At 43.1% G+C, this 26862-nt stretch overlaps 1 protein-coding gene across 2 annotated transcripts; it reads left to right on the top strand.

Annotated features, from left to right (window-relative positions):
- The first annotated feature begins 1669 nt into the window (after positions 1-1669).
- Positions 1670-25123, top strand: LOC115780905 (deoxynucleotidyltransferase terminal-interacting protein 1). Of its 2 annotated transcripts, none has more exons than XM_030730339.1 (13): positions 1670-1992; positions 7755-7822; positions 9718-9814; positions 9900-9998; positions 11745-11804; positions 11887-11943; positions 12033-12088; positions 12169-12211; positions 12457-12515; positions 14009-14069; positions 16585-16656; positions 16889-16944; positions 24866-25123. In XM_030730339.1, exons 1-13 carry the CDS (start codon positions 1909-1911, stop codon positions 24972-24974), a joined length of 921 nt encoding a protein of 306 aa, XP_030586199.1. In that variant the 5' UTR covers positions 1670-1908; the 3' UTR covers positions 24975-25123. The 2 variants fall into 2 exon arrangements, with proteins under 2 accessions (XP_030586199.1, XP_030586197.1); XM_030730337.1 differs by having other exon boundaries at positions 1674-1992; positions 7752-7822.
- Positions 25124-26862: the final 1739 nt, after the last annotated feature.

Genomic DNA, 26862 nt, shown 5'->3' on the forward strand with positions numbered 1-26862 from the left:
GGTTAGTTCAATCAACTCTGAGTATGATCACCCTGACTTAGCACGTGGGTGAGTAAGGAAAGAAAGCCATCATCAATGGAGCTCTGATACCAGGATTCACCATGGCAATGGGTAAATAAAGGGCGGAGCCTCCATTTTAATCCGGTGGATGGAGGATTGCACGTGTCAGTGTGGAGCATGATGAATCACTTTAATCAGCCTGACCCACTCTGTCAGCATCATAGACAGAATAAAAGTTTGTTATAAAATATATAATTTCTTTTATAATCTCTGCTGTCATCATTTACACAACTTGAATCTCCATCAGATGAAGCTGAATCCTAATTTTACATTTGATTTATAAAATCTAATTATTGAGCCTGACGGACAAACTGCAGGAGACAGAAAGTGAAGATAAAACTGTGGAGAAACAGCTCAGACTGAGTTTACTGACCGACCTGTGTGTTACAGACTGAGACAGCAGCAGACCCCGGGGGAGCTGACCTCAGGTCAGTTTGTTACTTAATAAAAACTCTTTTTGCTGCAGTTTATAACAGTTCAGTTTATGACAGTTCAATTTATGGTTATTTGTTTAAATAATTGTACAGTAAAAATGGAATCTATTGATGGAATATCAACCTCACTATTCATTTATTTAATTGAGGATTTTATTATTTCTGCCATTACTGGATAAAAATGAGATTTGCAGAAAAACTGCTTTAATGTTTCCAGTTTAACCATTTTAATCTGATCTAAGATCAGCTGATAGATGACAGCTCTCTGACAGCCACAGCAGAGATGTTTCAATGAGTTACTGTTAAAGGTCAGAGTTCAGTAATAGTTTCATATTTAGCTTAAAACATTCAGAGCAGCTTTCCAAGTCTGTAATGAATGTAAAGTTTTACCAGTAAAGCCAAACATGCTGTGATAAATGTCTCAGCTTCATAGATTTTAAAAATCAGTGCATTTTGGGAGGATGAGGCATTTTAATTAAAGAATGCAGATCGTGTCGGAAGATGAAGCCATTATGAACAGATCCAGGCTGGATGAGCTGCAAAATAACTGGAGCCTGAACTGGATGTGGGCCTTATCGCGTCTGAATCCGTGATTCTGATCCGTTTGGATCCTCCTGCTGCGCGGGTGGACTCGGACACAATTTGCGGATCCGTCATAGAGCCAATGATCACCGATTTTGGTGATTTTCAGTGGAAAATATGTGGAAATTCTCACACTGAATTTCAGACAACGTAACCTTCAAAATGACATAATTTAAGTCACTTTAAATCCATTTAGTTCAGTTTTCAAGTCTTCAAATATTTCAGCCTCATCTTCACTCAAACATTCACATCATCTCCAGGATCCGGACATTTTTCCATCCACAGTGTGTTCTGTGTCTAAAGCTTCATAGAGATCAGTGTGATGTAACAGTGATGCTACAGTTACTACAGTAAACGTTTCAGAGGAACTGACTGACAGTTTGACAGCTGCACTCACTATATATATATATATATATATATATATATATATATATATATATATATATATATATATATATATATATATATATATATATATATTAATTATACCTGTCAGTGTTGATCTCTTTAGATTTTGTACATTTTGTATGTAAGGTTTCCTCCGGAAGTCTGTGCCTTTATTGTGAAGTGGCAACCGGACGTGCTGCTGTGTTTCACGGAGGTTATTAAATATTTGCAGGAAGCGGAAGAAGCTGCAGCGAAACTTCCGGGAAACAGACAATAAACAGCCGGGGTGGCGGTCCGATATCGATTATTGATTGTTGACTATCAAGTTATCGCCGGTCAGTGCGGTCTGCGGCACTCGTAGAGCGAACCGGAAGCACCTGTAACGGCCGCTGATTGGACACCGCTGGCTCAGTCTTTGGCCCGGTTAGACCCGGATCGGAGCACCATGGGAGCACACCGCAGCGACGGAGGCCGGGACTGGCTGCAGCAGGACGGCCCGGAGCAGCCGGAACCGCCGGAGCAGAGCCCGGTGAGTCTCGAGTTTATCACAGCTGAAATATCCGGTCACGTGATATGGTCATACACGATATTTCAGTTATTAGGTCTGATGACGTCACGGAGTCGGAATAAAACCGAATACAGGCTCCAGTATAACACCGGGAAGTAGACGGACCCTTTTTGGTCATAGGAAGGTGATTGTAAACTGGCGGGGCGGACCGGGACAGACCGGGACCTGCTGCCCTCTTTCGGCTGGCCTGGGGGCGCCTCGGTGCTACCCCGGATGAACTGGAGGGGGAGGTCTGCCCCCGCGGCCCGGATAGTTGGAGTCGGTTCACTCAGGTAGTTCAGGTAACCCGCTGTCACAATGCATCAGACACATGCGCAGGTGGTGCTCTCAATAGGAAGTCATCAATTTGGGTTATTTAAATGTTTGTCAGGAACTATTCTGAGCCAAAGGCACCTGTCTATGTCACCTGAACATGTAACCAGGTATAGGTCAAGGGGCGTTACTGGAAGGGTACCACAACCCAGGCCTGACGTCACAGTCGGTGTAGGTGGAGTTCCTGTTTCATATGACTCTTTTCCATTAGTACCTACTCAGCCCGGCTTGGCTCGACTAGGTACGGTTTGTAGGAATTTCCATTAGTACCTGAGCTGTGTCCAAATTCAGGGGCCGCATCCTTCGAAGGACCCGTCCTACGTAGACTGGGTCCTTCGCAGCCCGCAAAGGCTGCACGTGAGTGGCTGTGAAATTGGACGGTCTAGCCTTCATATCAGCATCACCTGCCCTCACCTCAGCGTAGCTCATGTTGCCTAGCAACCGTTAAAACAAGCATAGCACATTTCAACATCAAGGAATACAGCTGAGCGAATGAATAATTTCCAACTATATTAAGTGAAAATTAATGTTGAATTATGATGCTTAACTTTAAATTTCAGGAAAACCGATTTGCTGAGGAACAAATGAAACACTGAAACAAACCAAACATCAGCCGTTAGAGATCATCTGAGTGAGTTATAACTGTGCTTAACTTCCACTCAGAGGCGAAAGCCAGCGGGGGTTTGAAAAGGATGTGCCGGCAGTCGGGTGTTCTCTCCGGCTAAAGTGTTCTCGATAGCCCGGTCAGCTGACAGCTAGCGAGGCAAGCTGCTGGTAGAGCAGCTGCAACGGACAGCTCCGAAAACAGTGGAGCACTTTTTGCAATTAAGCGATATCTTGATAAAACGAGCTGATATCTGAGATGTACACATTTACATTCTCGCCTGAAAACATCTTAAAAGTTTATTTTGTGTCACAGAAACAGTCATTTTTCAAACTTTTTGGCCGCTATCCTCCGCCATTTTTGTGTTTGAGTTTTGATGCGCAATGAATCATGGGATATGGTAGGCCACGAAGGATACACTGGACCCATCCTTCAAATTCGAGAAAAGAAGGACGCATTCGTTGACTGCATTTGGAGGAGCCTTCAAATTTGGACAGCCTTCGTCGCCTCGCTGTGACGTAATTGGCCTACAAATGCGGCCTTCGAAGGATACGGCCCCTAAATTTGGACACAGCTCTGGTATCAGGTACTTTTTTAGTATCCACTCAGCTGGAGTAACAAGGTTTTTTTTTTTTTTCATCAACTTTATTGATAATAGGTTGATGGTACATCAAAATCGTAAACATAGAACAAAGCAGCAGTGCCAGGGGGTTATATAGCAAACATAGACAGATATAGTAAAATAAAATAAATTAAAATTAAAAGAATTAGTTCACATAAATATTAAACTGGATACATATTTCAGATGTCCTTATGTTTTATTATTCTTTTTGAATGTTGGAGTGTTGTAATATATTGTTTGAATTCCTCCTTTAAAAATTAAGATTTGTGATTTGAAAATTTAGATTTATGCATATGATATTTTGCAACTAATAAGATTAGGTTGATAATATAGAATTGGTTTGATTTATTAGAAGGATAAGAGAATATTTATATAAGAGAGGGAAAAGTTGTTGAGAATGTTTTGGGAAATATAAGTACAAATATTTTGCCAGAAAATACATGAGAAAGAACAGGACCAGAATAAATGACAGAGATCTTCTTCATAGAGTCCACAGAAAGAGCAGTTTACATCATTGTCCTTTTTATATAGCTGAAAAAGAAGCTTGCAGGGATAAAATTGATAGATCATCTTAAAAGATACTTCTTTGATCTTAATGATAATCAAATATTTAGATGGGAGGCACCACATTTTCTTCCAGTTCAGGTCTGAAGCAAGATTATTCCAATCAGAGATTACATTTGAAACAGAGACCTTATCTTTCTGGAGTAAGGCACAGATATCATGGTTGGTTTTTTTCAATTTTTAGTAGAAAAGCAGGTTTGACCAATACAAGTATCAGCAGATCCAGACTTGGTGGAGTCAACACCGAAGTTATAGAGGATTTAAGAAGCATTATAACAGCAGACAGGATAGCATCAAAAACACAAGCATATTCTTTTGGGGGTATGGGAATGCCAAACTTGTGTAGAAGTTCAGAAAAAGATATTAAGACAGCATCAGGTTTAAAGAGCTGCTGAACTAAGATGATTCCATGTTTATTCATTATTCAATCTGGATCAAACTTCTGCAGTAGGATGACGGTCCGCCCCTGAACCCATACATATGATAATATTTACTGGCAGTCGCAGCCCAACCTAGTGGAAGCAGGAAACACTTGACACTTTGAGGTCCAGCTCCAAGGTGGTTGAGCAGAACCATCTCAAATTTCCCCTGAAAACCCTTCAGGAGTCAGCTGTGCACTGTTTTCAAAACTGTGAGTTTTTGCCAAAGGGCGTGACCCTGGCAGGATGGCAACGTTCAGTGTTTCGCCATGAACACAAAAAGGGCTGTAACTCAAAGCCACATTGCCCAATCTGGCTCAAACTTTAGTGGTTTGATAAGCCTCCCGCCCTGAACACAATGATATGCATAAAGTCCCTAAACATTGGAGCGCCACCTAGTGGGACCTGTAAATATCATGAAATACCATGTTTGCGTAGCCCCGGAGCTACATTTTATCTACATATCTGAAATTGTGCAGGCTCATGTAACATCCTAAGACATACAAAAAAGTCTCCTGGACCCATACTCGAAACCCTACAGGAAGTCACCCATTTTCAATTTTTGCCATTTCCAGGCCTGCTATTTGAATCAACTCCTCCTAGGGCATTTGACCCAGTGAGACCAAAATGGCTCCAGGTCATCTACACAAGTAGGCCATCAAAAGTTTATTCACGGTTTTATAAAATTTGTCTGCTTGCTGGCCGAACGACGGTCACTATATGTGGGGAGAACACCAGACTGCCAGCTCATCATTTTCAAAACGCCTACTGGTTTTCACTGCTGAGTGGAAGTTAAATACAGATATAATACACTCAGATTATCTCTAACGGCTGATGTTTGGTTTATTTCGGCATTTCAATTGCTTCTGTGCAAATCAATAGAACTGATATTAAAAATATTTTACTCAGGAAGGAACACGAGAGCCTTTTCACCGGGAATGGGAACATCACATCAGCATGCTGATGCTGTTCATGGAGATTGTGAAGACTGATGACAAGTCTGCTCCAGAAATGATCAAATTATATGTTTTAAAATGTTAATATTTACTTGACTGTATTCTAAACAAATGTCTGTAAGTGGTGGAAGTTTTCTGGAATAAAAATAATATAATTTTAATATTTGACCTGTTTTTGTAAAGTAAGCAGCAGAGCTGTGTATAATGTTTTTATTTAGAGATGAAGTTTTTAAAACCAAGTAGTCAGTAAATTTAAGCTGGAAGGCGATAGAAACACTGGAGCTGAGCTGTGATGTCATCAAGTACGCTGGTGTTGAGAAATAATCCCCCGTACTTGGGAAGTCCATACTTGTCAAGTACTCAAGTTTGTACTTGAGGTTTGAGAAACGGCCATGGTTCGAAGGACCCGGCCCACGTAGACCGGGTCCTTCGCAGCCCATGTAGACCACAAAGGCCGGAAGTGAGCGGCTAGCCTTCATATCAGCGTCACCTGCCCTCACCTCTGCGTAGCTCATGTTGCCTAGCAACGTGAGTGCGAAGCACAGCTTTGCTCCTTTTTGTGGTTTAATTTTAATTCTTTTATTCAAAACAAGCTGTTAAAACAAGCATAACACATTTCAACATGAAGGAATACAGCTGAGCGAATGATTAATTTCCAACTATATTAAGTGAGACATTAATGTTGAATAAAACTATCCAGTTATGATGCTTAACTTTAATTACAGGAGTTTGCTTATCACAGGAGCACTTCTGCCCTTCGTTGTAGTAGACTGGTGGGAAAATAAACAAGATTTTGAAGTTTAAGCTCATGTATATTGATTCATTCATCAACCAAACTTAAATTAACATTTCTCATGTTAAATATTGAAATGTGATTAAAATGCAATTAATTTCGATTAATTAATTAATTACAAAGCTTCTAATTAATTCGATTAATTTTTTTTAGTTAAAGACTTTCTATCCTGTTGTTTGGGATTAATATTTGCGTTGAAGTGATGTTTTAGTTGAAGGCACCTCTAGGTCATAACTTTCCACTATTTGTTGAAAAGTGTTAAGACCTTTCTCAGATGATTCTCTTCCAGTATGCAGTGATGCCCCTTCTTTTATTTTATTTAAAAGCAGCTGTAATAATGGTTTATCCCCTCATATTGAAGGAAGGGGGCTGTGGACTTCAGCCTGATCCATTTCCTTCCATCTGGCATACATATTGGATCACATCATGCAACCAGGGTTCTAAGCCATGCAGCCTTATAATAATTTTCTAAACATGAGAGAGCCAAACCGCCCTCATTTCTAGGCAATTGCAATGTCTCATACTTGATTCTTGGTCTCCATTTTCCCTTGAAACCATTCTGTTTTATTCAAGAAATTGCCTGGGGGGGCACCTCAACTGGCAGTGCTAAAAACAAGTAGAGCAGCTTAGGCAGCACAATTATTTTTATTAACTCAATCCTATTATGCATATTTGTTGGTAGTAAAGATCTGCCTTGATATTAATTGTTTGGGGGGGGGGGGGTAGTTATGCTTATAAATATTGTTTAGGTCTTTAGGCAGCTGGACTCCCAAGTATTTTATCCGGCAGTCATTCCAATCCCCCTTTAGAAGTTTTAAAGTGACTTTATTTAGTCTATAATTAAATGTATTTGTGTATTAAATGTATTTGTGTTTTATGTAGGTTCAGTTTATAACAGGAATATGATCCAAACCTGTTAAGAAAAGAGACTAATGGTGGGAGGCTACTGTCTGGATTGGTAATGGTTACTAACACATCATCGGCATATAAGCATGTGTTCTGAGCAATGTATGGTAACACCTGTCACGTCTTTGCATTCCCTAATGGCCTGTGTGAGCGGTTCAATAAATAAGGCAAACAATCCCTGGCTAGGTGGACATCCCTGTCAGCAGCCGTGCTTAAGAAATACCAAGTCTGACAGATCCCCATTCACTTTTATCCTGACCATAGGTGAACTGTATAAGGAGCTGAGACAACTGATTACTTGACTATTGAACCCGAAACGTTTTAAAACCAAATATAGAAATTCCCACCTTACGAAGTCAAATGCCTTTTCTGCATCAAGGCTAAGAGCTATCAATTTTATGGTCTTCATATGGCATTTCTTCATGTATTTTTACATGCCGTTAAGTTTTGTGTTCGCTCACTCAGAGTTTGTGTTTTATAAAGAATTAAGAGTCAGTAACACGTGTGTGTGTGTGTGTGTGTGTGTGTGTGTGTGTGTGGGTAGAAGCCGTGGAACCTCATGATCAAACACAGACAGATCCACAGACGAGGACGACGCTCTCACATGACGGTCAGGTCAGTGATCCTCACACTCCGTCCTGCTGTGCTGGTTTGGACTGGTGTGTTCATTCCAGCAATTTCAGGACTTCCTGTGATGATCTGAGTTCACAGGAAGTTAAATGTGAAACACGGCCAATCACAAAAGGACAGGTGAATGATGATCGTCTGGTTCTTATACAGCATGCTTCCTGTGTAACATTCACACTGATGAAACGCAACAGGAGCAGCTCGGGGTTCAGTATCTGCCCCGAGGATACTTGCAGACTGGAGCAGCTAGGACTCAAACGACCAACCTTCTGATTAATAGATGATCTGCTCTCAATCAATCAATCAAATAAACTATATTGTCCCGCAATGGGAAATTTGTCTTGGACAAACAGTGTTACTCACCTGCAATTTGCATAATAAAAACAGAGAGAAGGATCAACTAATAATACGGAAAATTCAAGTAATTTAAATAAATAAAAGTTCATAAAAATTCATCTCTAACACTCAAATGCATATTGGTTTGGTTGGGCCTTTTAAACAGTGCTGAATTTTTATTCAGTAATCCAATAGATGTTGGGAGGAACGAGTGCTTATAGCGGTTTGTTTTACAGCTACTAGCTCTGTAACGTCTTCCTGAAGGTAGCAGCTCGTATCCTGTATAGGGGGTATGGGAAGAATCCTTAATAATCCTGTAAGCCTGCTGTACAACAATTGTTTCATACTTTGATTGGAGAGACTGATACTCCTTATATCCAACAATTTTCATGGCAATTTTTACAAGTTTCTCGATTTTCGATTTTGCCTTTACTGTAAGTGAGCTGTACCAAACTGCCATCCCATATCTGATCAAGCTTTTCAGCACTGCATGATAAAACATACCCATAACCTTGGAACTCACACCAAACTGTCTCAATCTACAAAGAAAGTGGAGCCTTTGTGCCAGTTTTCCACATAAGAAGTCAACATGTTCTTCCCATTTAAAAAAATATGTCCATGTAGATGCCCAAGTATTTATATGAGCTGACCTGTTCTACTGTACATCCATCAATTACAACAGGATCATGTTCACATATTCCTCTAGGGTCAAATATAATTTCTTTCATTTTTTTCAATGTTCAAAATCAGATAATGATCTTCACACCACACTTTGAAGTCCTTGATCTCCTTGTGGTAAAGCGATGGGCAGTCATTTGCTCGTAACAGACTTAGTATAATAGTATCATCTGAGAATTTGATTACCTGGTTTTTAATTTGGTTCCCTCTGCATCCATTTGTATACAAGGTGAAAAGGAGAGGAGAACTCACCGCTCCTTGGGGCGGTGAGTTCCCCCTGTGCTACAATATTTAATAGTTGATAATGTGTCATTAACCTTGACTTGTTGGGATCTATTTGTTAAAAAGATAAAAACCATTTAATAATTAGAGGATTAATTTCTAGTTTGAAAAGCTTCTGAACCAGCAGATGTGGACGAACCGTCTCAAATGCAGAATTAAAATCAGCAAATAAAACTCATGCATACGCTTTAGGATCTTCTAAGTGTTTGTTTATCAAGTGGGTGACACTTAACACAGCATCCACAGTGCTGCGCCCCTCTCTATATGCAGACTGAGGAGGGTCCAGTTTTGGAGATATCTCTGGTTTGATCATATTCACTATCAGTCTCTCAAAGTACTTCATCACTGTACATATTAGTGCAGTGCTTTATTCTCACTGGGACTTGATACTTTTGGAATAGGAATAATTATAGATTTTTTCCACAACTACCTCCTGAGCCACAGCCGCCCCAAGATGCTGATAAGGTTCCATTTTTAACACCTGATCATTTGTTTTTATTGAAGGCAGGACTCCAGGTGTGTCAGTTTTTCACCTGTAACAGGAAGTAGAGACAGATTTCCTCACCTGTTCTCACCTGTCTGTGCAGCTACACAGATCCTCAGGTGTCCATGGACCTGCTGAGAGCAGTGCTTCAGCCCAGCTTCAACCAAGACATCATGTCCGTGTTCAGCAAGTATCAGAAGGTCAGAGGTCACACTGGACAGGGAGAGGGTGGAGTTAATCAGTTTAATCTGTAGGCAGGTGTGAACAGATGTGTTTGTGTTGCAGTTCTTTGAGAAGGCAGCGGAGAACGTGAAGGAGAACGTTGGAGATGATGTTCAGACAGATCAGCTGATCAAGGAGGCCTGCAGAAACGTCCTGGAACACGTAAGACATTCTGATGGTCATGTGACCAGCTGAGCTCACCTGAGAGCTGTGCTACCACACAAGCTGTGTGTACGTCAGAGTTTTCTTGATCACCAAAGTGTCTCTCTTTTTACCAGTGTTAATTTTGACAGCAAATTTTGATTTAGTTTTAGTCATAATTTAGTCATCTGAATAGTTTTAGTCGATGAATTATGGTAAGAATATAGTCGACTAAATCTACAGTGAATTTAGTCGACAAAAATATAAAGGGTGTAAAATGTAAATGCTTTTTCTTCAGTTCCCTTGAATTAGTCATTATACACACTTACACAAAATTAAACATTTATTCAAAGTTATGGAATATTATTAATAATATTAACATTGGCGTTTCACCTGCTTCCCACACACCTGATCATTAACACCACCTTACTGAGATAATCCGAGCGTTTTACAGCAGGACGCTCTGAAAGGTACAGGGCAGTGTTCAGGACTAAGATTATAAAGGCTAATCCACCGCGGTGTGGAGATTTTCTCTAAACACAAACTGGGAAAAACTCTTTACCCTGCATGACATTAAAATGCTGACCTTTGCATGGAGATCTGGGTGACTGGTTTGCAGATGCTGTTTAATATTTGTCGTGTTTTTACCCGAGATAGTCGCCCCACATGGTTTACACATCGTTTTGTTTGTCACAACGTCAAAGGACAAATGTGTCCATAATCGGCTCTTCTCTTTCTCCCTGCTGACAGTGTTTACATCACTTAGTTCTATCGGAAGTAACGACCAATCACAGGCTAGTTTGTCCTTCCCGGGTTTAGAGCAAATTTGTGCAACTGTGCATTTGATTGGATGTTTTCCTGACTTGTCCCGCCCTGTCACAAAATTAAATCAGTTCTGATTGGATGTCGTCCCCGCCAAGCATTTTCATCTCGTATTCATTCGTTGACAAAAGTGTCAATTAATTTCGTTATCGTTTTATCTTTTTAGGTAGTTTTTATTTAGTTATCGTCATGTTTTCGTCTGGGGAAAAAAAGGGTCATTGACGAAAACTATGACGAAAATATTTCGTCATCGAAATTAACACTGCTTTTTACCTGCTAAATCACCTTGGTAACTGATGCTGAAGACATCACCTGGTTAGCAGCAGGTGATGTTCAGTCTAAAATCAGATTCTGGGTCTGAGTTGCTCTCAGTGCTGCTGCTGAGACTTTAAACACATGAAAGCTTCCTGTCCCACAGCCTGATGGAGGAGACATGGAAATCAGGGTGAAATTAACGTGACTGATTGAACAGGTATGAACAGGTGTTCTTGGTGTGTTTCCAGCAGAGACTCAGCAGCAGGTTAGAATCAAGCAGAACATTTACACCTTTCCTAAATCCCCACATTAATACACACACATTCATTGACAATGAAACACTTCATTCAGAGGTTTCAGTAATGAGCTGCTCATATAAATGTGTTCCCAGCAGAATCTGAATCACTGAGAACGTGCTGATCTTTGTTTCTGGGACAGAAACCAGCAGATTCACGATTAACTGCTGCTTTAATCTCTCAGATTATTTCACTGTTAGGTTTTATTGTTCTTTATCAATTTTGTCACCATCATCTGATAATGACTCTGATTAGAGTAGATTGTGCTCAGAGCGTGAAGCAGTGAGCCCGGCTTAGTTTTCTGGGTTTGAGACTCGTAACTTTCTGATGTCACTCTGACATCACAGTCTGATCATTGACCTCACCCAACTATTTCCTGTGATGTCATCGCCAGGCTAAGCAACTGTTTCCAGAGGGGGAGGTGAAGAGGGCAGGGCCAGAGGTGGTGATGAAGGTGGGTGTTAGAGTGACCAATCAGGACCATTCAGCTCACCTGGGCAGGTTGTGTCATGTGTCACCTGTTTATGTCCCCTCAGAGGCAGCGAGCTGTTGATGACGACTGCAGCCAGAGAGGAAGCCCGCTGCTCAAGAAAGTATGTCACCCCTCACCTGACAGGTGTAATATGAGACCTCAAGTCTAGTATTGATTCAGTCACTGACTCTGATCACTTCCTGTCCTCAGAGGAAGATGCGTCCAGGTCCTGTGGCTTCATCTGATCGACCTCTGACCTTCTCTGTGTGAGTACTTAATAGGTGACATCATCATCATCAGTGCACAGGTAGATGATCACACCTGACTGATGCCTCTGTGTCCTCAGAGTGAAGCCCAAGTCTGAACCCATCAAGAAGGAGGGGCCAAAGGTGAGTCATTACTCACCCTGACAGACAGGTGAACTCACCTGACATCACAGCAGATGGTCCAGTGGTACAGGTGTATGTAAAGTTCTCAGGTACCAGGCATCATCATAATCATAGGCTGCAGGCTGAACTGTAGTTCTCAGTGTGCTCTGCAGCTTTGTCTTGATGTGATGATGATGAGGAGGAGTTGGTCTCTGTGCTCTTCATCAGTGAAAGCAGAAGTTAAAGTGATGCTGTTTGTGTTTCAGTGGGATCCGTCCAGACTCAGCGAGAGCAGCACGTTCGTTCTCGGCTCCAGAGCCAACAAGTGAGTCAGCAGGAAATGGCAAAGTTTAAACAGCATTAAAACAACATTTAAAGGGACAGTCAGGAAAGTTTTGAGGTCATTTAATAGAAACAAGCATTTTGTGCTCATAAATATACATTGATTAGTGTTTAATTATGTCTTCTAACAACTGATCTCATAAACTTGTAATGAATCCATTAAAAATAAAGGAGCAGGTGGTGGTTTGTGGAAGCTGCCATGTTGCCCCGCCATCTTGAATACACTGTGTGAGATGGACGTCGCTATTCTGCCTAGTCATGTTTTACGTATGTGGCCAGAGACTGGGTGCATACATAGTACATTAAAGGTGGCGGAGAAGTTGTAGGCATTTGTGGGCAGTGGAGGCAAATTTTAATTTGTATCTGCACCTTCAGACTCAAGCTTTGAAGGATCATCCTTGTTTTATCATCTGAGAACCCATGCCCTTCAGCAAAGACGCAAAAACGCGAAGGACCAAGACAACGCCACCAGCATCACCTCCTGAACTGCAGTCATAAACATGCTCATTTATTCCCGATATTGTTGCCATTTCTTATTGTCAGCAGATTGGACATGTGACCCTCCTGACACACAGCTGTCAGGAGCCAACTAATAAACAGCAGCTGGTTCTAAGCTAACATTATACCAGCTAATGTTGGGCTTGAATGTCCTAAAAATCACACTTTACTTGATAAACAGGTTGACTACATTCTCACATTACATGAGTTTATTCTTTAAGTGTCAGAGTCCAACAATGTTAGATTCACTTCAAAGACAGTTTCACTAATACGAGCTAACAGTGGGAAAAACAGCAGCGCTTACTGACAGAAAAGTTCAGGATATCCTCAACAGCTGACCTCAGTATTGCTGTGAGCTTCTCTGACTCATCAACTCGCATCGGACTGCTTTCACAAAGTTTTACGGCCTCCTCTAGAGTAAACAGACGTGAACACCAGCTGAGGTCAACAGCAGAGTGACGGCCTGCACAGTACGGATAAAGGCAGCCAGAGTTTGTCCTATAGCAGCCACTGTAGCCAGGATTACGCACTTGAATTGGGAAGAGTAAGAAAACAGAACTCGGTTAACCGCAATCTGCAGTCTATTCAATTCAATTCAGTTCAGTTCCATTTTATTTATATAGCACCAAATCACAACAGTTGCCTTTATATTGTAAGGTAAAGACCCTGTTTCTGTTAAGGGCTGTAATGTTCTCCTGACTAATTCATTCATTTTATGTTTTCATTCATTTCAGGAGGATTTCCCCATTGTTCACGGTTTCATCTGTTTAAATACCTTCATTAATCTTTTTAAAGTCTCAGATTTCTTCAGGCGCAGCTTCATCGGTGCCTCTGACAGCACCTTTGTTTCCTATTCATACTGTTAAAACACATTCATCTGGAATTTTAAATAACTTTATTAATCCTGTGACATAAGCACAGTGACACATGACAGTTACAATGGGAAGCGAATCGTCATGTGTTGTGATGTCACTGCAGGGCGCTGGGGATGGGTGGGACCAGAGGACGGATCTACATCAAACACGCCGACCTGTTCAAGGTAAAACCGTCCTCACTCTGTGATGTTGTGATGATCCTCCGCCACAGACTGTACGTGAAAGATGGATAACTCAGCAGCTGACCTTGGGCAGCTATCTGGGCAGTTATGGCAAAGTATTACATAGCTTTAACTGAAACACATAAGCAGCATGTAAAGAATCAGAGCGCATCAAGTTTCAGCATGTCCTCCTGAGGTCACACTCCTGCCTCCATGTTTGTTCCGGAGTCTGAGTGATGTCATTGTCTCATCCCTGAAAGCTAACAGGAGTTTAATGGGAAACCTGTTCAGAGCTGACAGGAAGTCCTCTGACTTATCACTGCGGCAGAGTGAATCTTTCTGCTGCCCTTGAACAATAAGCTCCTCCCCCATGTGTGACTGATGACGTTCACAAGGCTCCTACCATACCTACCATAGAGCAAGTCTGCCTTATCCTTACATTCTTACATGCTGTACTGACATTTTTTGGAATATTTCAACTTGCTATACAGCAATACAGTATTTATATCTTAAATTTAAAAAATACAATGTAATGTAAGAAGAAAGTAACTAAAGAAAGTACCTAAAAAGTGCAGTAACCCACAAAGAAGTGAAAACCCTTTTTTTTTTTTTATTACAGAAATGCCGTAGCTGTATGCCTCAGAACTGTAAATGAGGAAATGTCGCAAGCCTTTTCAGCCTCCGAGAATTAATTTTGAGTGTGTTCATAACTTCATGTCTGAGATACTTATTTTTAAAAACTGTAGGAAAAATGAAAAAATACCTATTGTGCAAAATTTGCAAAAAGACAGCATGTCCATCAAAATACCGTATTTTTCGGACTATAAGGCACACTTAAAATCCTTAAATTTTCTCAAAAATTGGCAGTGTGCCTTATAATCCAGTGTGCCTTGTGTATGAATTCTTGTTGCGCTTACTGACCTTGAACCAGTTTTGTGGTACACTGCGCTCAAAAATCTGTCAAAATGTTTTAGTGCAACTTTGGTAAGGGACGCTTAACAAAATTTCGACATTTTCCAGAGCGTACAAAGTGTACGACGGGGGGGAGGGGGTCGGTCTGTGTAATTTGAGCACTGCCGTCCGACCGCCGATGGCCGAGGCATCCACTGCACTGCACCATCGCGTGGTCTGCAATGATATGGCCTCCGGTCTGGCAGATCAGTTCAAAGGCCTCATTGAATTCTCTAAAATAGTCCATCATCGATTCACAAAAAGACTCTACTGACGATATTAGACAGGAACAAGCTGTGAGTGCGGCGCAGCAGGTGTGGAAAGCAGCCAAAGCCGCCGGAGATAAAGTTAACAAGAAGTGGAAGCATTGTTCCAAAAATAGAAACCGTATGCAGTAAACCGCAGAAAACGATGATGGATTTTATTCTACGTGTTCCTGGACTGTTTCCATCTATGCTGGCCCGTATATATTTGTGCGTAATCTGGCGATCAGCAGCCGGCACTGTTGGCAACTTTTGTGTAACAAAACTCGCTGTGGGCTGTCGTCAAGATGCTAAAGGACGAATCAAGGTCCGGGGGTGTGTGTGCTGTCCCGCTCGGTGCCAAAGAGAGATCCGGGCGATGCCACAGCGTACGAGCAGTATGAGCGCTGTATGTACACAAAACATGGTGACAGCGGAGTTTTCAGGTTTCCGGTGTTGAGTCAAAGTCTTTTTTTTCTTTTTTTTTAATGTTTTTTCTTTGCTTATATTGGTAAATATACAGGTGCACAGGATTTAGGAAGGGCTTTTATATAAAATGAAGAAATGACTTGTTCTTACCCTCATTAATAAAAAACATATTGTAGCGTCTCTTAAGACGTTGAAGAAGATGGCGAGAGATTGCCAGCAAAAGTTGCCCTTTTATTAACAATTAAATGGTTGCTGTGTGCTGCAACCAAAACAAAACAGTCACAACAATGAGACTGACTCAGAGAATGATGGAGAGGGAACCCGGCATGCTTGAGGCCGAAATCGCCAAACTGTTCTACTCAGACACCGAAGATGAGGAATTTGATGGAGTTGTGGAAAATGAATGATTTAAAATGTGAGGGTATTTTTCTGTATTTGTTACAACTGAACAATATTCTGAGTTATTTTGAATGAGTTGAATAAAGTTAAACTTACCTGATGCTTTTGTTTCGCTCTACATATGTTTTATCATGTGCCTTATAACCCAGTGCACCTTATGTATGAAAATAGACCCGTTCATTGATAGTGCGCCTTATAATGCAGTGCGCCTTATGGTCCGCAAAATACGGTAAACAATTTCTAATAATGTAATCAAAGTCCAGAGTGTCCCAGATAGTTATACAGGAAGACACAAAGTCAAACATCACTTTCCAAAAGCACCGGTGGAGCTATAATGGGCCTCTGAGAAAAAAACAAACTACAATTCCTGGCAAAAATGATATCACTTCCTGTGTCACGCTGTCTGTGTCCATCTTTGATATACAATCTGTGGTTTGACTACCAGTGAATGTGTGCCGCACCTCACCACAGTGTGTGTGTGTGTCTGTGTCTGTCAGTATGCAGCAGATGCCAAGGATAAGCAGTGGCTGGCAGAGCGACACCACATGAGGGCGACAGGAGGGAAGATGGTAAGAAACCCTGAAGCAGGTTGTCTGAGGCTCTCTTAATCTCTGCTTCCTGTCTGTAAGCCTGTCAGATGATGAGGAGATGAGAGCGTCTGATTCCTCCTACCTTTGTCAGAGGTGGTTTTCAGATGTACTGAAGTGTTCTCATTCTCTCAGACTCATCGCAGTGAATTCAGTCATGATGATAATGTGACCTGTGACCTTTGTAATAATCCACTTCCTGTTTACTGCTCAGGCCTACCTGCTGATAGAGGAGGACATCCAGGATCTGTCCCGCAGTGATGAGTACAGGTTAGTGCTCCGCCTCCACCGAGGGTTAAAGGAGTGATTGAGGCCTCTTTCCCGGCGTGACTCTGCCGTCTCAACATCAAGTTTTTCATGTGTATTACAGGAGAAAAGCAAAGCGATTTTCACGGCTGTGAATTAGGTTGGGCTCTAAGGCTGAACTTGCTGCTTTGTATCCGACAAGTAAACTAACAAACATTCCTGTACAAACATTAACCGGTATCAGCGACAAACTAACGTCCCCATCTAGAGCTGACGTCACAGCTCCAGGGTGCCGGTGGTTTAAACAGTCCACAGTGTGTGTGTGTGTGTGTGTGTGTGTGTGTGTGTGTGTGTGGCCTCTTTCCCACCAACAGGGTTCCGGAGCCCGTGCCGTAATTTGAACCGTTAGGCGTGTTTTCCACCGCCGAAACACTCGGTGCTCGGCCGAAAAACGGGTTCAACTCTGGCTCCGCAAACTAGCTGGTCTCGAACCAAGAACGCGTGCCAAAAGCGGCAGAAGGGCGTGACTCTGCCATCTCAACATCAAGTTTTCTACCATATTACATGTGTATTACAGGAGAAAAGAGAAGCGATTTTCACGGCTGTGAATTAGGTTGGGCTCTAAGGCTGAACTTGCTGCTTTGTATCAGTTCATATCACAGATAAAAGGACACAAAGTGCGTACTTGTCGTCTTGCTCTAATCGCTGTCTGTGTTTCCCTCTGTGCTGCACACAGATGCTGCAGTAGTTTGGTTTGGACCCTAAAACGTATTTGCAGCACAGAAAGGGGAGCGTGTTCTCCCACGTTTGTGCGCTTCGGCTTCCGTGTCCAGACGAGGACCCGCCCACGCTCATACGTAAAGGAGCAGTTCACAGAAACGCGGTGGGAACGCGGGCCCGTTCTTAAGCGTTTCGCCGGTTCATTGGGATCGGCACGGGAACTTGCTCCGGAACCTCGGCGGTGGGAAAGTAGCATGAGTGGGATGTCCCGAAAGTTACCTCCTGCTCTTAACCACTTTTCCTCAATGGAAAAGGTCACGAGGTGAAGGAAAGGTGTGAAGGACTTAGGAAACAAGAAGCACAGAACTCCCTTCCAGTGGACTCCTCGCAGTGTGACTCTGTGTCTGCCGTGGTGAAACTTGTGAAGTGTAATTTCTGCAACATAGGCAAATGAGAAGAGCTGATGAAGAACATCTCTTCATCAATAAGGCTGGAGCCTTAAAAGAGGAGGAACACGCAGGGTCAGGTTTATGGCTGAAGGTCATGGACAGGTGTTTCTCACCTGCTCCACACAGAAGTGATGACGGTCTGTGGCACACGGTTTGCTGCAAATCTGAAGCTGGGAAAGCACCCTGTGTTGCTGAGGTCGCGATTGCTGCTTCTTCACTCCGTCCACGCTGGAAGCCATTCGCTCGTCGCACATCACTTTGTGGCTGATGCTGCGGTTGCCCGGACGGTTACTAACGCTACGGTAACCTAGGTAACCCTCATATTTACTGCCAGGTCATGTGGCAGTCTCAGGTGTTCTTCACTCTGATTGTTTGTTGCTACAATTGCTTTCTTGTAGGGCTGGGCAATATGGACCAAAAGTAATATCTCAATATTTTTTAGCTGAATGGTGATATACGATATAGATCTTGATATTTTTTCTTCCCAAAGGTATAAACAAAAAGGCACTTCTGAGTCAAAGCTACATATCCCAAATGTCACACAGGCATTTTTATTAACTTTTATCATTAATAAATTAATGCTTTTTTTTCCTCTATAAAAAAGACTCACAGCTGTGCAATTAAAATGTAAATAGAAAAGGTACAGAGCAAAAATAGCAAAAGGCTGACTCATTCTTTAAAAAGCCAGTCTGGTGAAGTCTACATCACGGGAAAGTGCTTCTTCCTGTGTGTACTCCTGTACATCCAGTACTGTGACAGACTGAATGAACAAAATTCCATCTGCAGGATTTTAGCCATCTCAGTAAATCCACAGACATATGCGCTGACGTATCACAGCAACAGGCCCACCCGCTCAATGCAGCATCTTCAAGCACACGGAGAAGACCCACTTCCGCTATTAAGGTCACGTGACTTACGGTACAAACCAACTTCTACTAAAAGCTGTGTCCAAATTCAGGGGCTGTATCCTTTGAAGGCCGCATTTGTAGGCCAATTACGTCACAGTGAGGCGACGAACGCTGTCCAAATTTGAAGGCTTCTCCAAATGCAGTTGAATTTGAAGGATGGGTCCGGTGTATCCTTCACGGCCTACCATATCCCATGATTCATTGCCCATTAAACTCAAACACAAAAATGGCGGAGGATAGCAGCCAAAAAGTTTGAAAAATGACTGTTTCTGTGACACAAAATAAACTTTTAAGATTTTTCAGGCAAGAATGTAAATGTGTACATCTCAGATATCAGCTCCTTGTATCAAAATATTGCTTAATTACAAAAAGTGCTCTGCTGTTTTCGGAGCTGTCCGTTGCAGCTGCTCTACCAGCAGCTCGCCTCACTAGCTGTCAGCTGACCGGGCTATCAAGGCTCGCTTTAGCTGGAGAGAACGCCCGACTGCCGGCACATCCTTTTCAAACCCCTGCTGGCCTTCGCCTCTGAGTGGAAGTTAAGCACAGTTATAACTCACTCAGATGATCTCTAACGGCTGATGTTTGGTTTGTTTCAGTGTTTCGTTTGTTCCTCAGCAAATCGGTTTGCGTGAAAATTAAAGTTAAGCATCATAACTCTTCCTGCTCTTGACGGAGATGGTCGCATTCTATCTCTCTCCCAGCCCTCCCTATCTCTCCTGCTTGCTGCTTGCTGTCAGAGCGTCTCTCACACACTGTCCAAATAAGATTGAGAGCAACATGGGTCTGGCAAACTGGGCCCTAAACACCACTGATCGAATTTTTTTTCCACTATGAGATCAGGGAAAGGGGAGCCTGCGTGTCCGAGTGGAACAGACTCGGTTGGATACGTCATCGATTCTTGGAGCTTGTGGAGACCTGTGTGCTTCTCAGCCCTGGAGGTCGAGGACGTGGAAGACGTCTACATATTTGGCTATGTGGTAGGGGTATCTCTTTTGTTTGGGCGGAGGATACCTGATTTACCGGGAAATTAAGAAAATCTGGGCAGCAGTTCGACATCTGCAGAGGCTGCCGACCCAGGTGGATGGGCTGTGCAGGGCCGTACAGACTCAGACTCAAAGCCTGTTGGACCTGAGCCGTAAAGCGTGCTCGCAGGCGAGAGGGGTTAGATCTGGAGATAAGGTTCGGTTCTGCACGGTGAGGACGGTAACTAATGAATTTGGAATATTGGATTACTGAATGGGTTCCCCAGTGAGACTGAAGGCTGTTGGGTTTCTTCTTCCTGCTCTTGTCGGAGACGGTCGCACTATCTCTCTCTCCCTGCCCTCCCCATCTCTCCGCTTGCTGCTTGCTGTGAGAGCGTCTCTTACACACTGTCCGAATAAGAATAAGACTGAGAGCAACATGGATCTGGCAAACTGGGCCTTCACCACCATTGATCGAATTTTTTCCACTATGAGATCGGGGAAAGGGGAGCCTGCGTGTCCAAGTGGAACAGACCCGGTTGGATACGTCATCGATTCTTGGAGCTCGTGGAGACCTGTGTGCTTCTCAGCCCTTGAGGTCGAAGACGTGGAAGACGCCTATATATTCGGCCTTTTGGTAGTGGTATCTTTTCTGTTTGGGCTCGGAGGATACCTGATTTACCGGGAAATCAAGAAAATCTGGGCGGCAGTTCGACATCTGCAGAGGCTGCCGACCCAGGTGGGCGGGCTGACCAGAACCGTACAGACTCAGACTCAAAGCCTGGTGGACCTGAGCCGTAAATTTGACGGGCTCGCAGGCGAGAGGGGTTAGATCTGGAGATAAGGTTCGGTTCTGCACAGTGAGGACGGTAACTATTGAATTTGGAATATTGGATTACTGAATGGTTCCCAGTGAGACTGAAGGCTGTTGGGGAAAAAACAAGCAGCCTGTTCCAAAACAACATTTGCATTATCAGGATTCGGCTCCCCTGCCGGCCTTGGCTGGCAACCATATCTCTCCAGGACTATGTGTGAAAGTTGCTCTCCCCCCCCCCACTCCGCTTTGTGATTTGTGAAGCTGGATCTGGTGTACCACGGCTGCTGATGAAATTCCATCACTAACTGTTTTGGCTAGGAGCCGGTATCTGGCTCCACAATGCCCCCACCCTCTCGTCTCCGTCTGCATCCCCTCCTGACCTGACCTCACCTACTGCTGCTTTTCTGGCTTTAAATGTGCAAATATGCTTTGCTAAGGTGGTTTTTTTGGACCCTGGTATGGTGCTCTTTTCGAGCACTGTACCAGATGACTTTTTTTTTAACCTAACTACCCCATGATGTGTGTTGTTTTCGTTTTCGGGGAACTGTAAAGGTAGCGCTGCAAGTCGGCTGCATAACCTCAGGACACCTTTCCCCCCGTGTTGTGTCTGTGTTTGTTGTATTCTTGGATGGGTGCTTTGTTAATTGCAATTTCCAATGTGTGAACCTGTTCACCCACATGGCAATAAAACCTTCATTCATTCAAAAAACAAGCAGCCTGTTCCAAAACAACATCTGCATTATCAGGAATTCGGCTCCCTAGCCGGCCTTGGGCTGGCAATCATATCTCTCCAGGCCTATGTGTGACGGTCGCTCTCCCCCCTCAGCCCTCTCTGTGATTTGTGAAGCTGGATCTGGTGTACCACGGCCGCTGATGAACTTCCACCACTATCAGAGAACTGTTTTGGCTAGGAGCTGGCATCTGGCTCCACAATGCCCCCACCCTCTCATCTCCGTCTGCATCCCCTCCTGACCCTGACCTTACCCACCATATTGCTATCCTGGCTTTAAATGTGCAAATATGCTTTTGCTGAGGTGTTTTTTGGAACCTCGTACGGTGTTTATAATGAATACAGTACGAGATGATTTTTTTGAACCTACCTATCCCAGTGTGTCTCTTTCTGTACCTCCTGCTAAAGGTAGCGCCGGAAAGTATGGCTGCATGACCTCGGACACCTGTCCCCCCGTGTTTGTTGTATTCTTGGATGGGTGCTCTGTTAACTGCAATTTCCAATGTGTGAACCTGTTCACCCACATGGCAATAATAAAACCTTCATTCATTCATTCATTCATAACTGGATAGTTTTATTCAACATTAATGTCTTACTTAATATAGTTGGAAATTAATCATCTCAGCTTATTAACAGCTTATTTTGAATTAAAGACTTAAAATTAAACCACAAAAATGAGCAAAAGTTTGTTCTCCATTTAACCAGCTGCTTTTTCATAGCTGTGCTTCACACTGTCACGGTTGCTAGGCAACATGAGCTACGCAGAGGTGGGGGCAGGCGACGCAGATACGAAGGCTAGACCGTCCAATTTCACAGCCGCTCACTTCCGGCATTTGCAGTCTTCATGGGCCGTGAAGGACCCGGTCTATGGAGGACAGGTCCTTTGAAGGATGCGGCCCCTGAATTTGGACACAGCTATAGAGTTGAGGTATGGCGGCACCCTCTTGTCTGCAGCTAGGCACTCTTGGGGGTACAGGCGATGCCAAAGCATACAATCAGACGCAGTATGAAGGCTGTATGTACACAAAACACAGCAACAGTGGAGGATTTCAGGTTTCTAAAACTCCAAAAGTCACCGATGTCAATGGAAAAAGTTGCTGAATTTGTCGCTAGTTGCTTTTTGGAAAAAAAGTCGCCAGGGGGGTCTGGTAAGCCGAGAAATCTAGCGAGAAATGATCAGATTCAAAGTATACATGCATGCTGGGAAGGCTGTACGCTGCAGTGAGCGCTTCATTCCAGTAAATGACACTGTAGATGCTGTAAGCCTACATGCATGTTGGAGTCTTCTTGCAGCTCATGCCCTGACAGGCAGTGACTCAACAAGTAGTTTCCAGACTGGGAAGAGAGCAGCCCACACGAAGCTGATCAATCTGGTGCAGAAGCATCCACAGGCATCGTCTGCATTGTGTGTGTCAGGAAATGAAGTGGGTGATGCAGCCTTTTCATGTTCTTATGTACAGAACGAAGCACCTGAGGTATTTCTTTGCTTCCACAACAGATCGAGTAGCAGCCAGTCTACCACCAACTGAAAACTTTACAACAGCATGTACTGAGCAAGGTTGCATACCCTGGTCTGGAGATCAAGTCACATTCCCAAGCCAACTGTGGCCAGTCCTACAAGTGATGGAGGAAAACAGGAGGAGGATGTTGGAGTGCCATCCCCTACAGAGCTGCAGCACACGTGTGCTGCTCACACACTGAATGCTTCTCCCTGTGCAAATGTGCAGAGAACAGCCTCCCAGGGACAGACATTTCTGTGTGTGTCACCTGTGGGCTGTAGTCAGAGTGTGTGTGTGTGTGTGTGTGTGTGTGTGTGTTGTGGTCACTGTAGTTAGCTACCAGAACGGATTGCCAAAGTTTTTATGCTTTAATCTCTGATTAGCAATTAAAATAGGAACGTATTTAGAAGGATGTTTGTGAATACAAAGCATTACAACATTAGGTTAAGGGGCCCCCATTCTTTGAACAAAAACATTGATAACACAACAGCAGCATTTTTTTTTATGTGTAGTCTATCTACACACGTGTGGCAAGTGAAAAGAGGCGGAGCCGTTACTGAGAACGTGAGCTCAGGTGGAGCGAAAGTAAACGTTTTTCTAGCGTCCAAAGCAGCAGCACTTTCTCCTGTAACCACCATTAAACCTTTACTTGGACACAGCTGGAGGTCCTTCATCAACCACCTGATCAACAAATGATGAACTTTGTAGCTGCTCCATCCACCCTGTTTGTTTCACGCAGAGAAAGTTAAAATATGCAGATGAACTGTTAATAAGACAAAAGTATTTCTTATCCGATTACTCAATTAATTCATGAAATAATCAGTAGAATACTCGATTACAAAAATAATCCATAGTTGCATCCCTAGTTTCTACCAAATCAAAATTTTATATGTGGCTCAGGAGGTCGAGCAGTCATCAAATAATCGGAAGGTTGGTGGTTCGATTCCTGGCTGCTCCAGTCTGCATGCCAAAGTGTCCTTGGGTGAGATACTGAACACTGAGTTGCTTTTGATGTATTCATTGGAGTGTGAATGAAGCATGTTGTATGAAGCACTTTGGGTGCTCAGAGTAGAAAAGCGCTGTATAAAAAGCAGTCCATTTACCATTTATATCAAAATGTACATTTTCTGAATATGTAATTAAATATGCAGATGAGGTATTTTGCATACATTTAGATAAAATGGAAAGACCAAACATTTAGCTGCAATTTATTAGCTTCATGTCTCTAGCTGCAAAATAAAGAAATGATTTTTTTTTCTTACAGATCCAAGTGCTTAACATAGAAACAATCTAATTAAACACCCTTATGTTAATCTGCGGCAACCACAACTGTCCCTTTCTAATAGAGGGGATTCGGCTGAACACATATATGTAGGTTGTTGCTATACGGTGAGTTGGTCTGTGGTCAGCGTGTCGCTGTGTGCGGCTTTGTTGCTTCAGTCCTCGCGTTCTGAGCTGAGCTCCTTGGGACTGCTGGGATTTCGTGGCACGAGCAGAAGTTAACCGAGCTGTTGTTATCTCAGCACACAGCGAGCGGCGCATCTGCTGAACCTGTGACGAAGAAAAAGGAAATGTCTGTCGGACTGCAGCTGTTAACGAGGCTGTTGTAGATTAATGTGACTGCTGGAAGCCACTGAGCAGATTCAGCCTCTGTCACATGATCACAGCAGCAGCACCTTCATGAACTCAGGGATGCTCTGATTTGTTAAGGTGCAGCTCAGCTGTTCCACACAGTGCAGTTTGTAATGATGTAGCTTCTGACCTGAACTCTCTGTGTGTGTGTGTGTGTGTGTGTGTGTGTGTGTGTGTGTGTGTGTGTGTGTGTGTGTGTGTGTGTGTGTGTGTGTGTGTTGCATTCAGGGACTGTCCGGATGTCAGGATGGACGAGTTGAAGCCATTCACAGTTCCTCAGTGGATGGTGGAGAAGATGCAGAGAGCCATGGAGGCTCAGAGAGATGCTGACCTCTGACCCTAATACACTTCTAAGTCTTCCCCCATTAGGTCTGTAGTAACCACAGATTAGATAAAAGATGGGCCAATCAGAGAAGAGGACTGCGATCATGTGACCAGTTTTTATTTGCACTGTTTTTAAAAAAATAAAACATGTTTGCAACTCTTTAAGATGTTTATGATCCAGATTTATCACCTTTTTTCAGGGCTGAACTCAGCTCAGGTCTCTGTGGCCCCACCCCTCACAGACTCACCTGTCATTTAACAAAACAAAAACTTGATATTTATTCCTTTATCTTCGACCAGTCTGATTGGTTGTTTTTATACTATGAACTCTGGGTCTTTCCTGCATAGAGAGCAGTGAGTGTATCAGACCTGATCCCTCAGTCTCAGCAGGAACCTTAGTCTTAGAGTCTTAGACCAGGACCCAAACTGCCTGATGAACCTGACTGAACTGCACGTTTCCTTCCTTTCACTGCATTTGTTTCCTCATGCTGACATCACTAACAGCTGATCACCTGATATGCAGGTGTGAGCGCGGTCCTACCTGAGGCCTGAGGAACATAGAGATAAGAGACGATCAGTTGATCAATCATAGGTGTGTGTATGTTTAGTGTTCTCAGTGGAAAATGTTTCATTTTCACGAGTTTCCACTGTAAGTTTGAGGGTTCCTCGTGTTTCAGGAGTCTTTAAAGGCTGCTGTCTCAAACTGAGGACATTTGCTACAGATTTGCTTTGAATTTGGTTAGGGTAACCCTAACCCTCATACTTCAGTACCTGAGAAGTTTGTTCTCTAATGTAAGGACTAACATTTCCCCATCAGCATCTTCATTTCATTAACTTGATTCCCCAGAATCTTGTTCTTCCCATTCAGCTGACTCTTCAGAACTTGCCTTCCTCTCTGCAGGTACTTGGTGGTTGCAGCTTTTCTAGCGGCCTCTTCATGGATCCCATTTACCTGTGGGATTCCAAGGTACTTGTAGCTGTCCTCAATGTCTACAAAATTGCCCTCTGTTAGTGCAAGCCCCTCAGATCTGAATACCTTCCCTCTCTTTGTCACCATCCAGCTACACTTCTCCAGTCCAAATTACATTTCGATGTCATTGCTGTAGATCAGTGACTCAATGTCTCATTCACTCCTGGCAGCTTGATGTCATACCTGTAAAGGAGGTGGCTGATGGTTGCTCCTTTCCGGAGTCGTTATTTGTAGCGTGTTCATCTTAGCTGCTATGATGCCTGACAGGAGCTTTCATGTTGTGATAAGGCAGGTTATTGGCTAGTAATTGGATGGGACTGGATCCTTACTGGGTCCCCAGGCTCGGCCCCTGTTACTACCTAAGCCTTCCTCGGAATATGAGCGAGAGACATAATTGAAGCCACGTCAGCTCGGATGTTACCTAGAATAACAAGGTCTGAAACCAGGGAATACTGATAACAAGGATACGGCCCAAGTGGACACAGGATGAGAATCAGGAACTGTTGGAATGCTACTACACGTAACCCAAGTGAAAGGAGTTACAGGACACATGCATATATACACATGCACACTACATACTGGTATAGGGTAATCAAGGTGACTGGAGACATATGCTAACGAGGCACAGGTGACATGAATCAAAAACAAAAGAACCAAAACTCAATTCAAGACAGAAAACAAAATAAAACAGGAAGAAACTCAACATGAACACTGAGCACATATGAGGACTTAAGTCACTAGGGAGGCAGGACTCATATCATGATCCTGGGTCTGTGACCTAGTGTTTCCAGTTTTTTGGACACAAACTGTTATTTAAAGTTTCTGTGATTCTTAGTTTGTTATGGGTTTTGTTTAGTTCCTGGTTGGTTTCTTTATTGCTTTCCTCAGACCTTAGTTTATTTCCTCGAGTTATGTTCTTGGTTACACTTTA

Source organism: Archocentrus centrarchus, chromosome 5 (assembly GCF_007364275.1).
Source record: "Archocentrus centrarchus isolate MPI-CPG fArcCen1 chromosome 5, fArcCen1, whole genome shotgun sequence".
NCBI lineage: Eukaryota > Metazoa > Chordata > Actinopteri > Cichliformes > Cichlidae > Archocentrus > Archocentrus centrarchus.

What these genes read in the sequence shown, in the direction of transcription:
- LOC115780905 (XM_030730337.1), top strand. Translation starts at nt 1,909, where the DNA reads ATGGGAGCACACCGCAGCGACGGAGGCCGGGACTGGCTGCAGCAGGAC. An exon ending in AACCGCCGGAGCAGAGCCCG is followed by an intron (nt 1,993 to 7,751) that starts GTGAGTCTCGAG and finishes GTGTGTGGGTAG; the next exon opens with AAGCCGTGGAACCTCATGAT. An exon ending in CGACCTCTGACCTTCTCTGT is followed by an intron (nt 12,089 to 12,168) that starts GTGAGTACTTAA and finishes CTGTGTCCTCAG; the next exon opens with AGTGAAGCCCAAGTCTGAAC.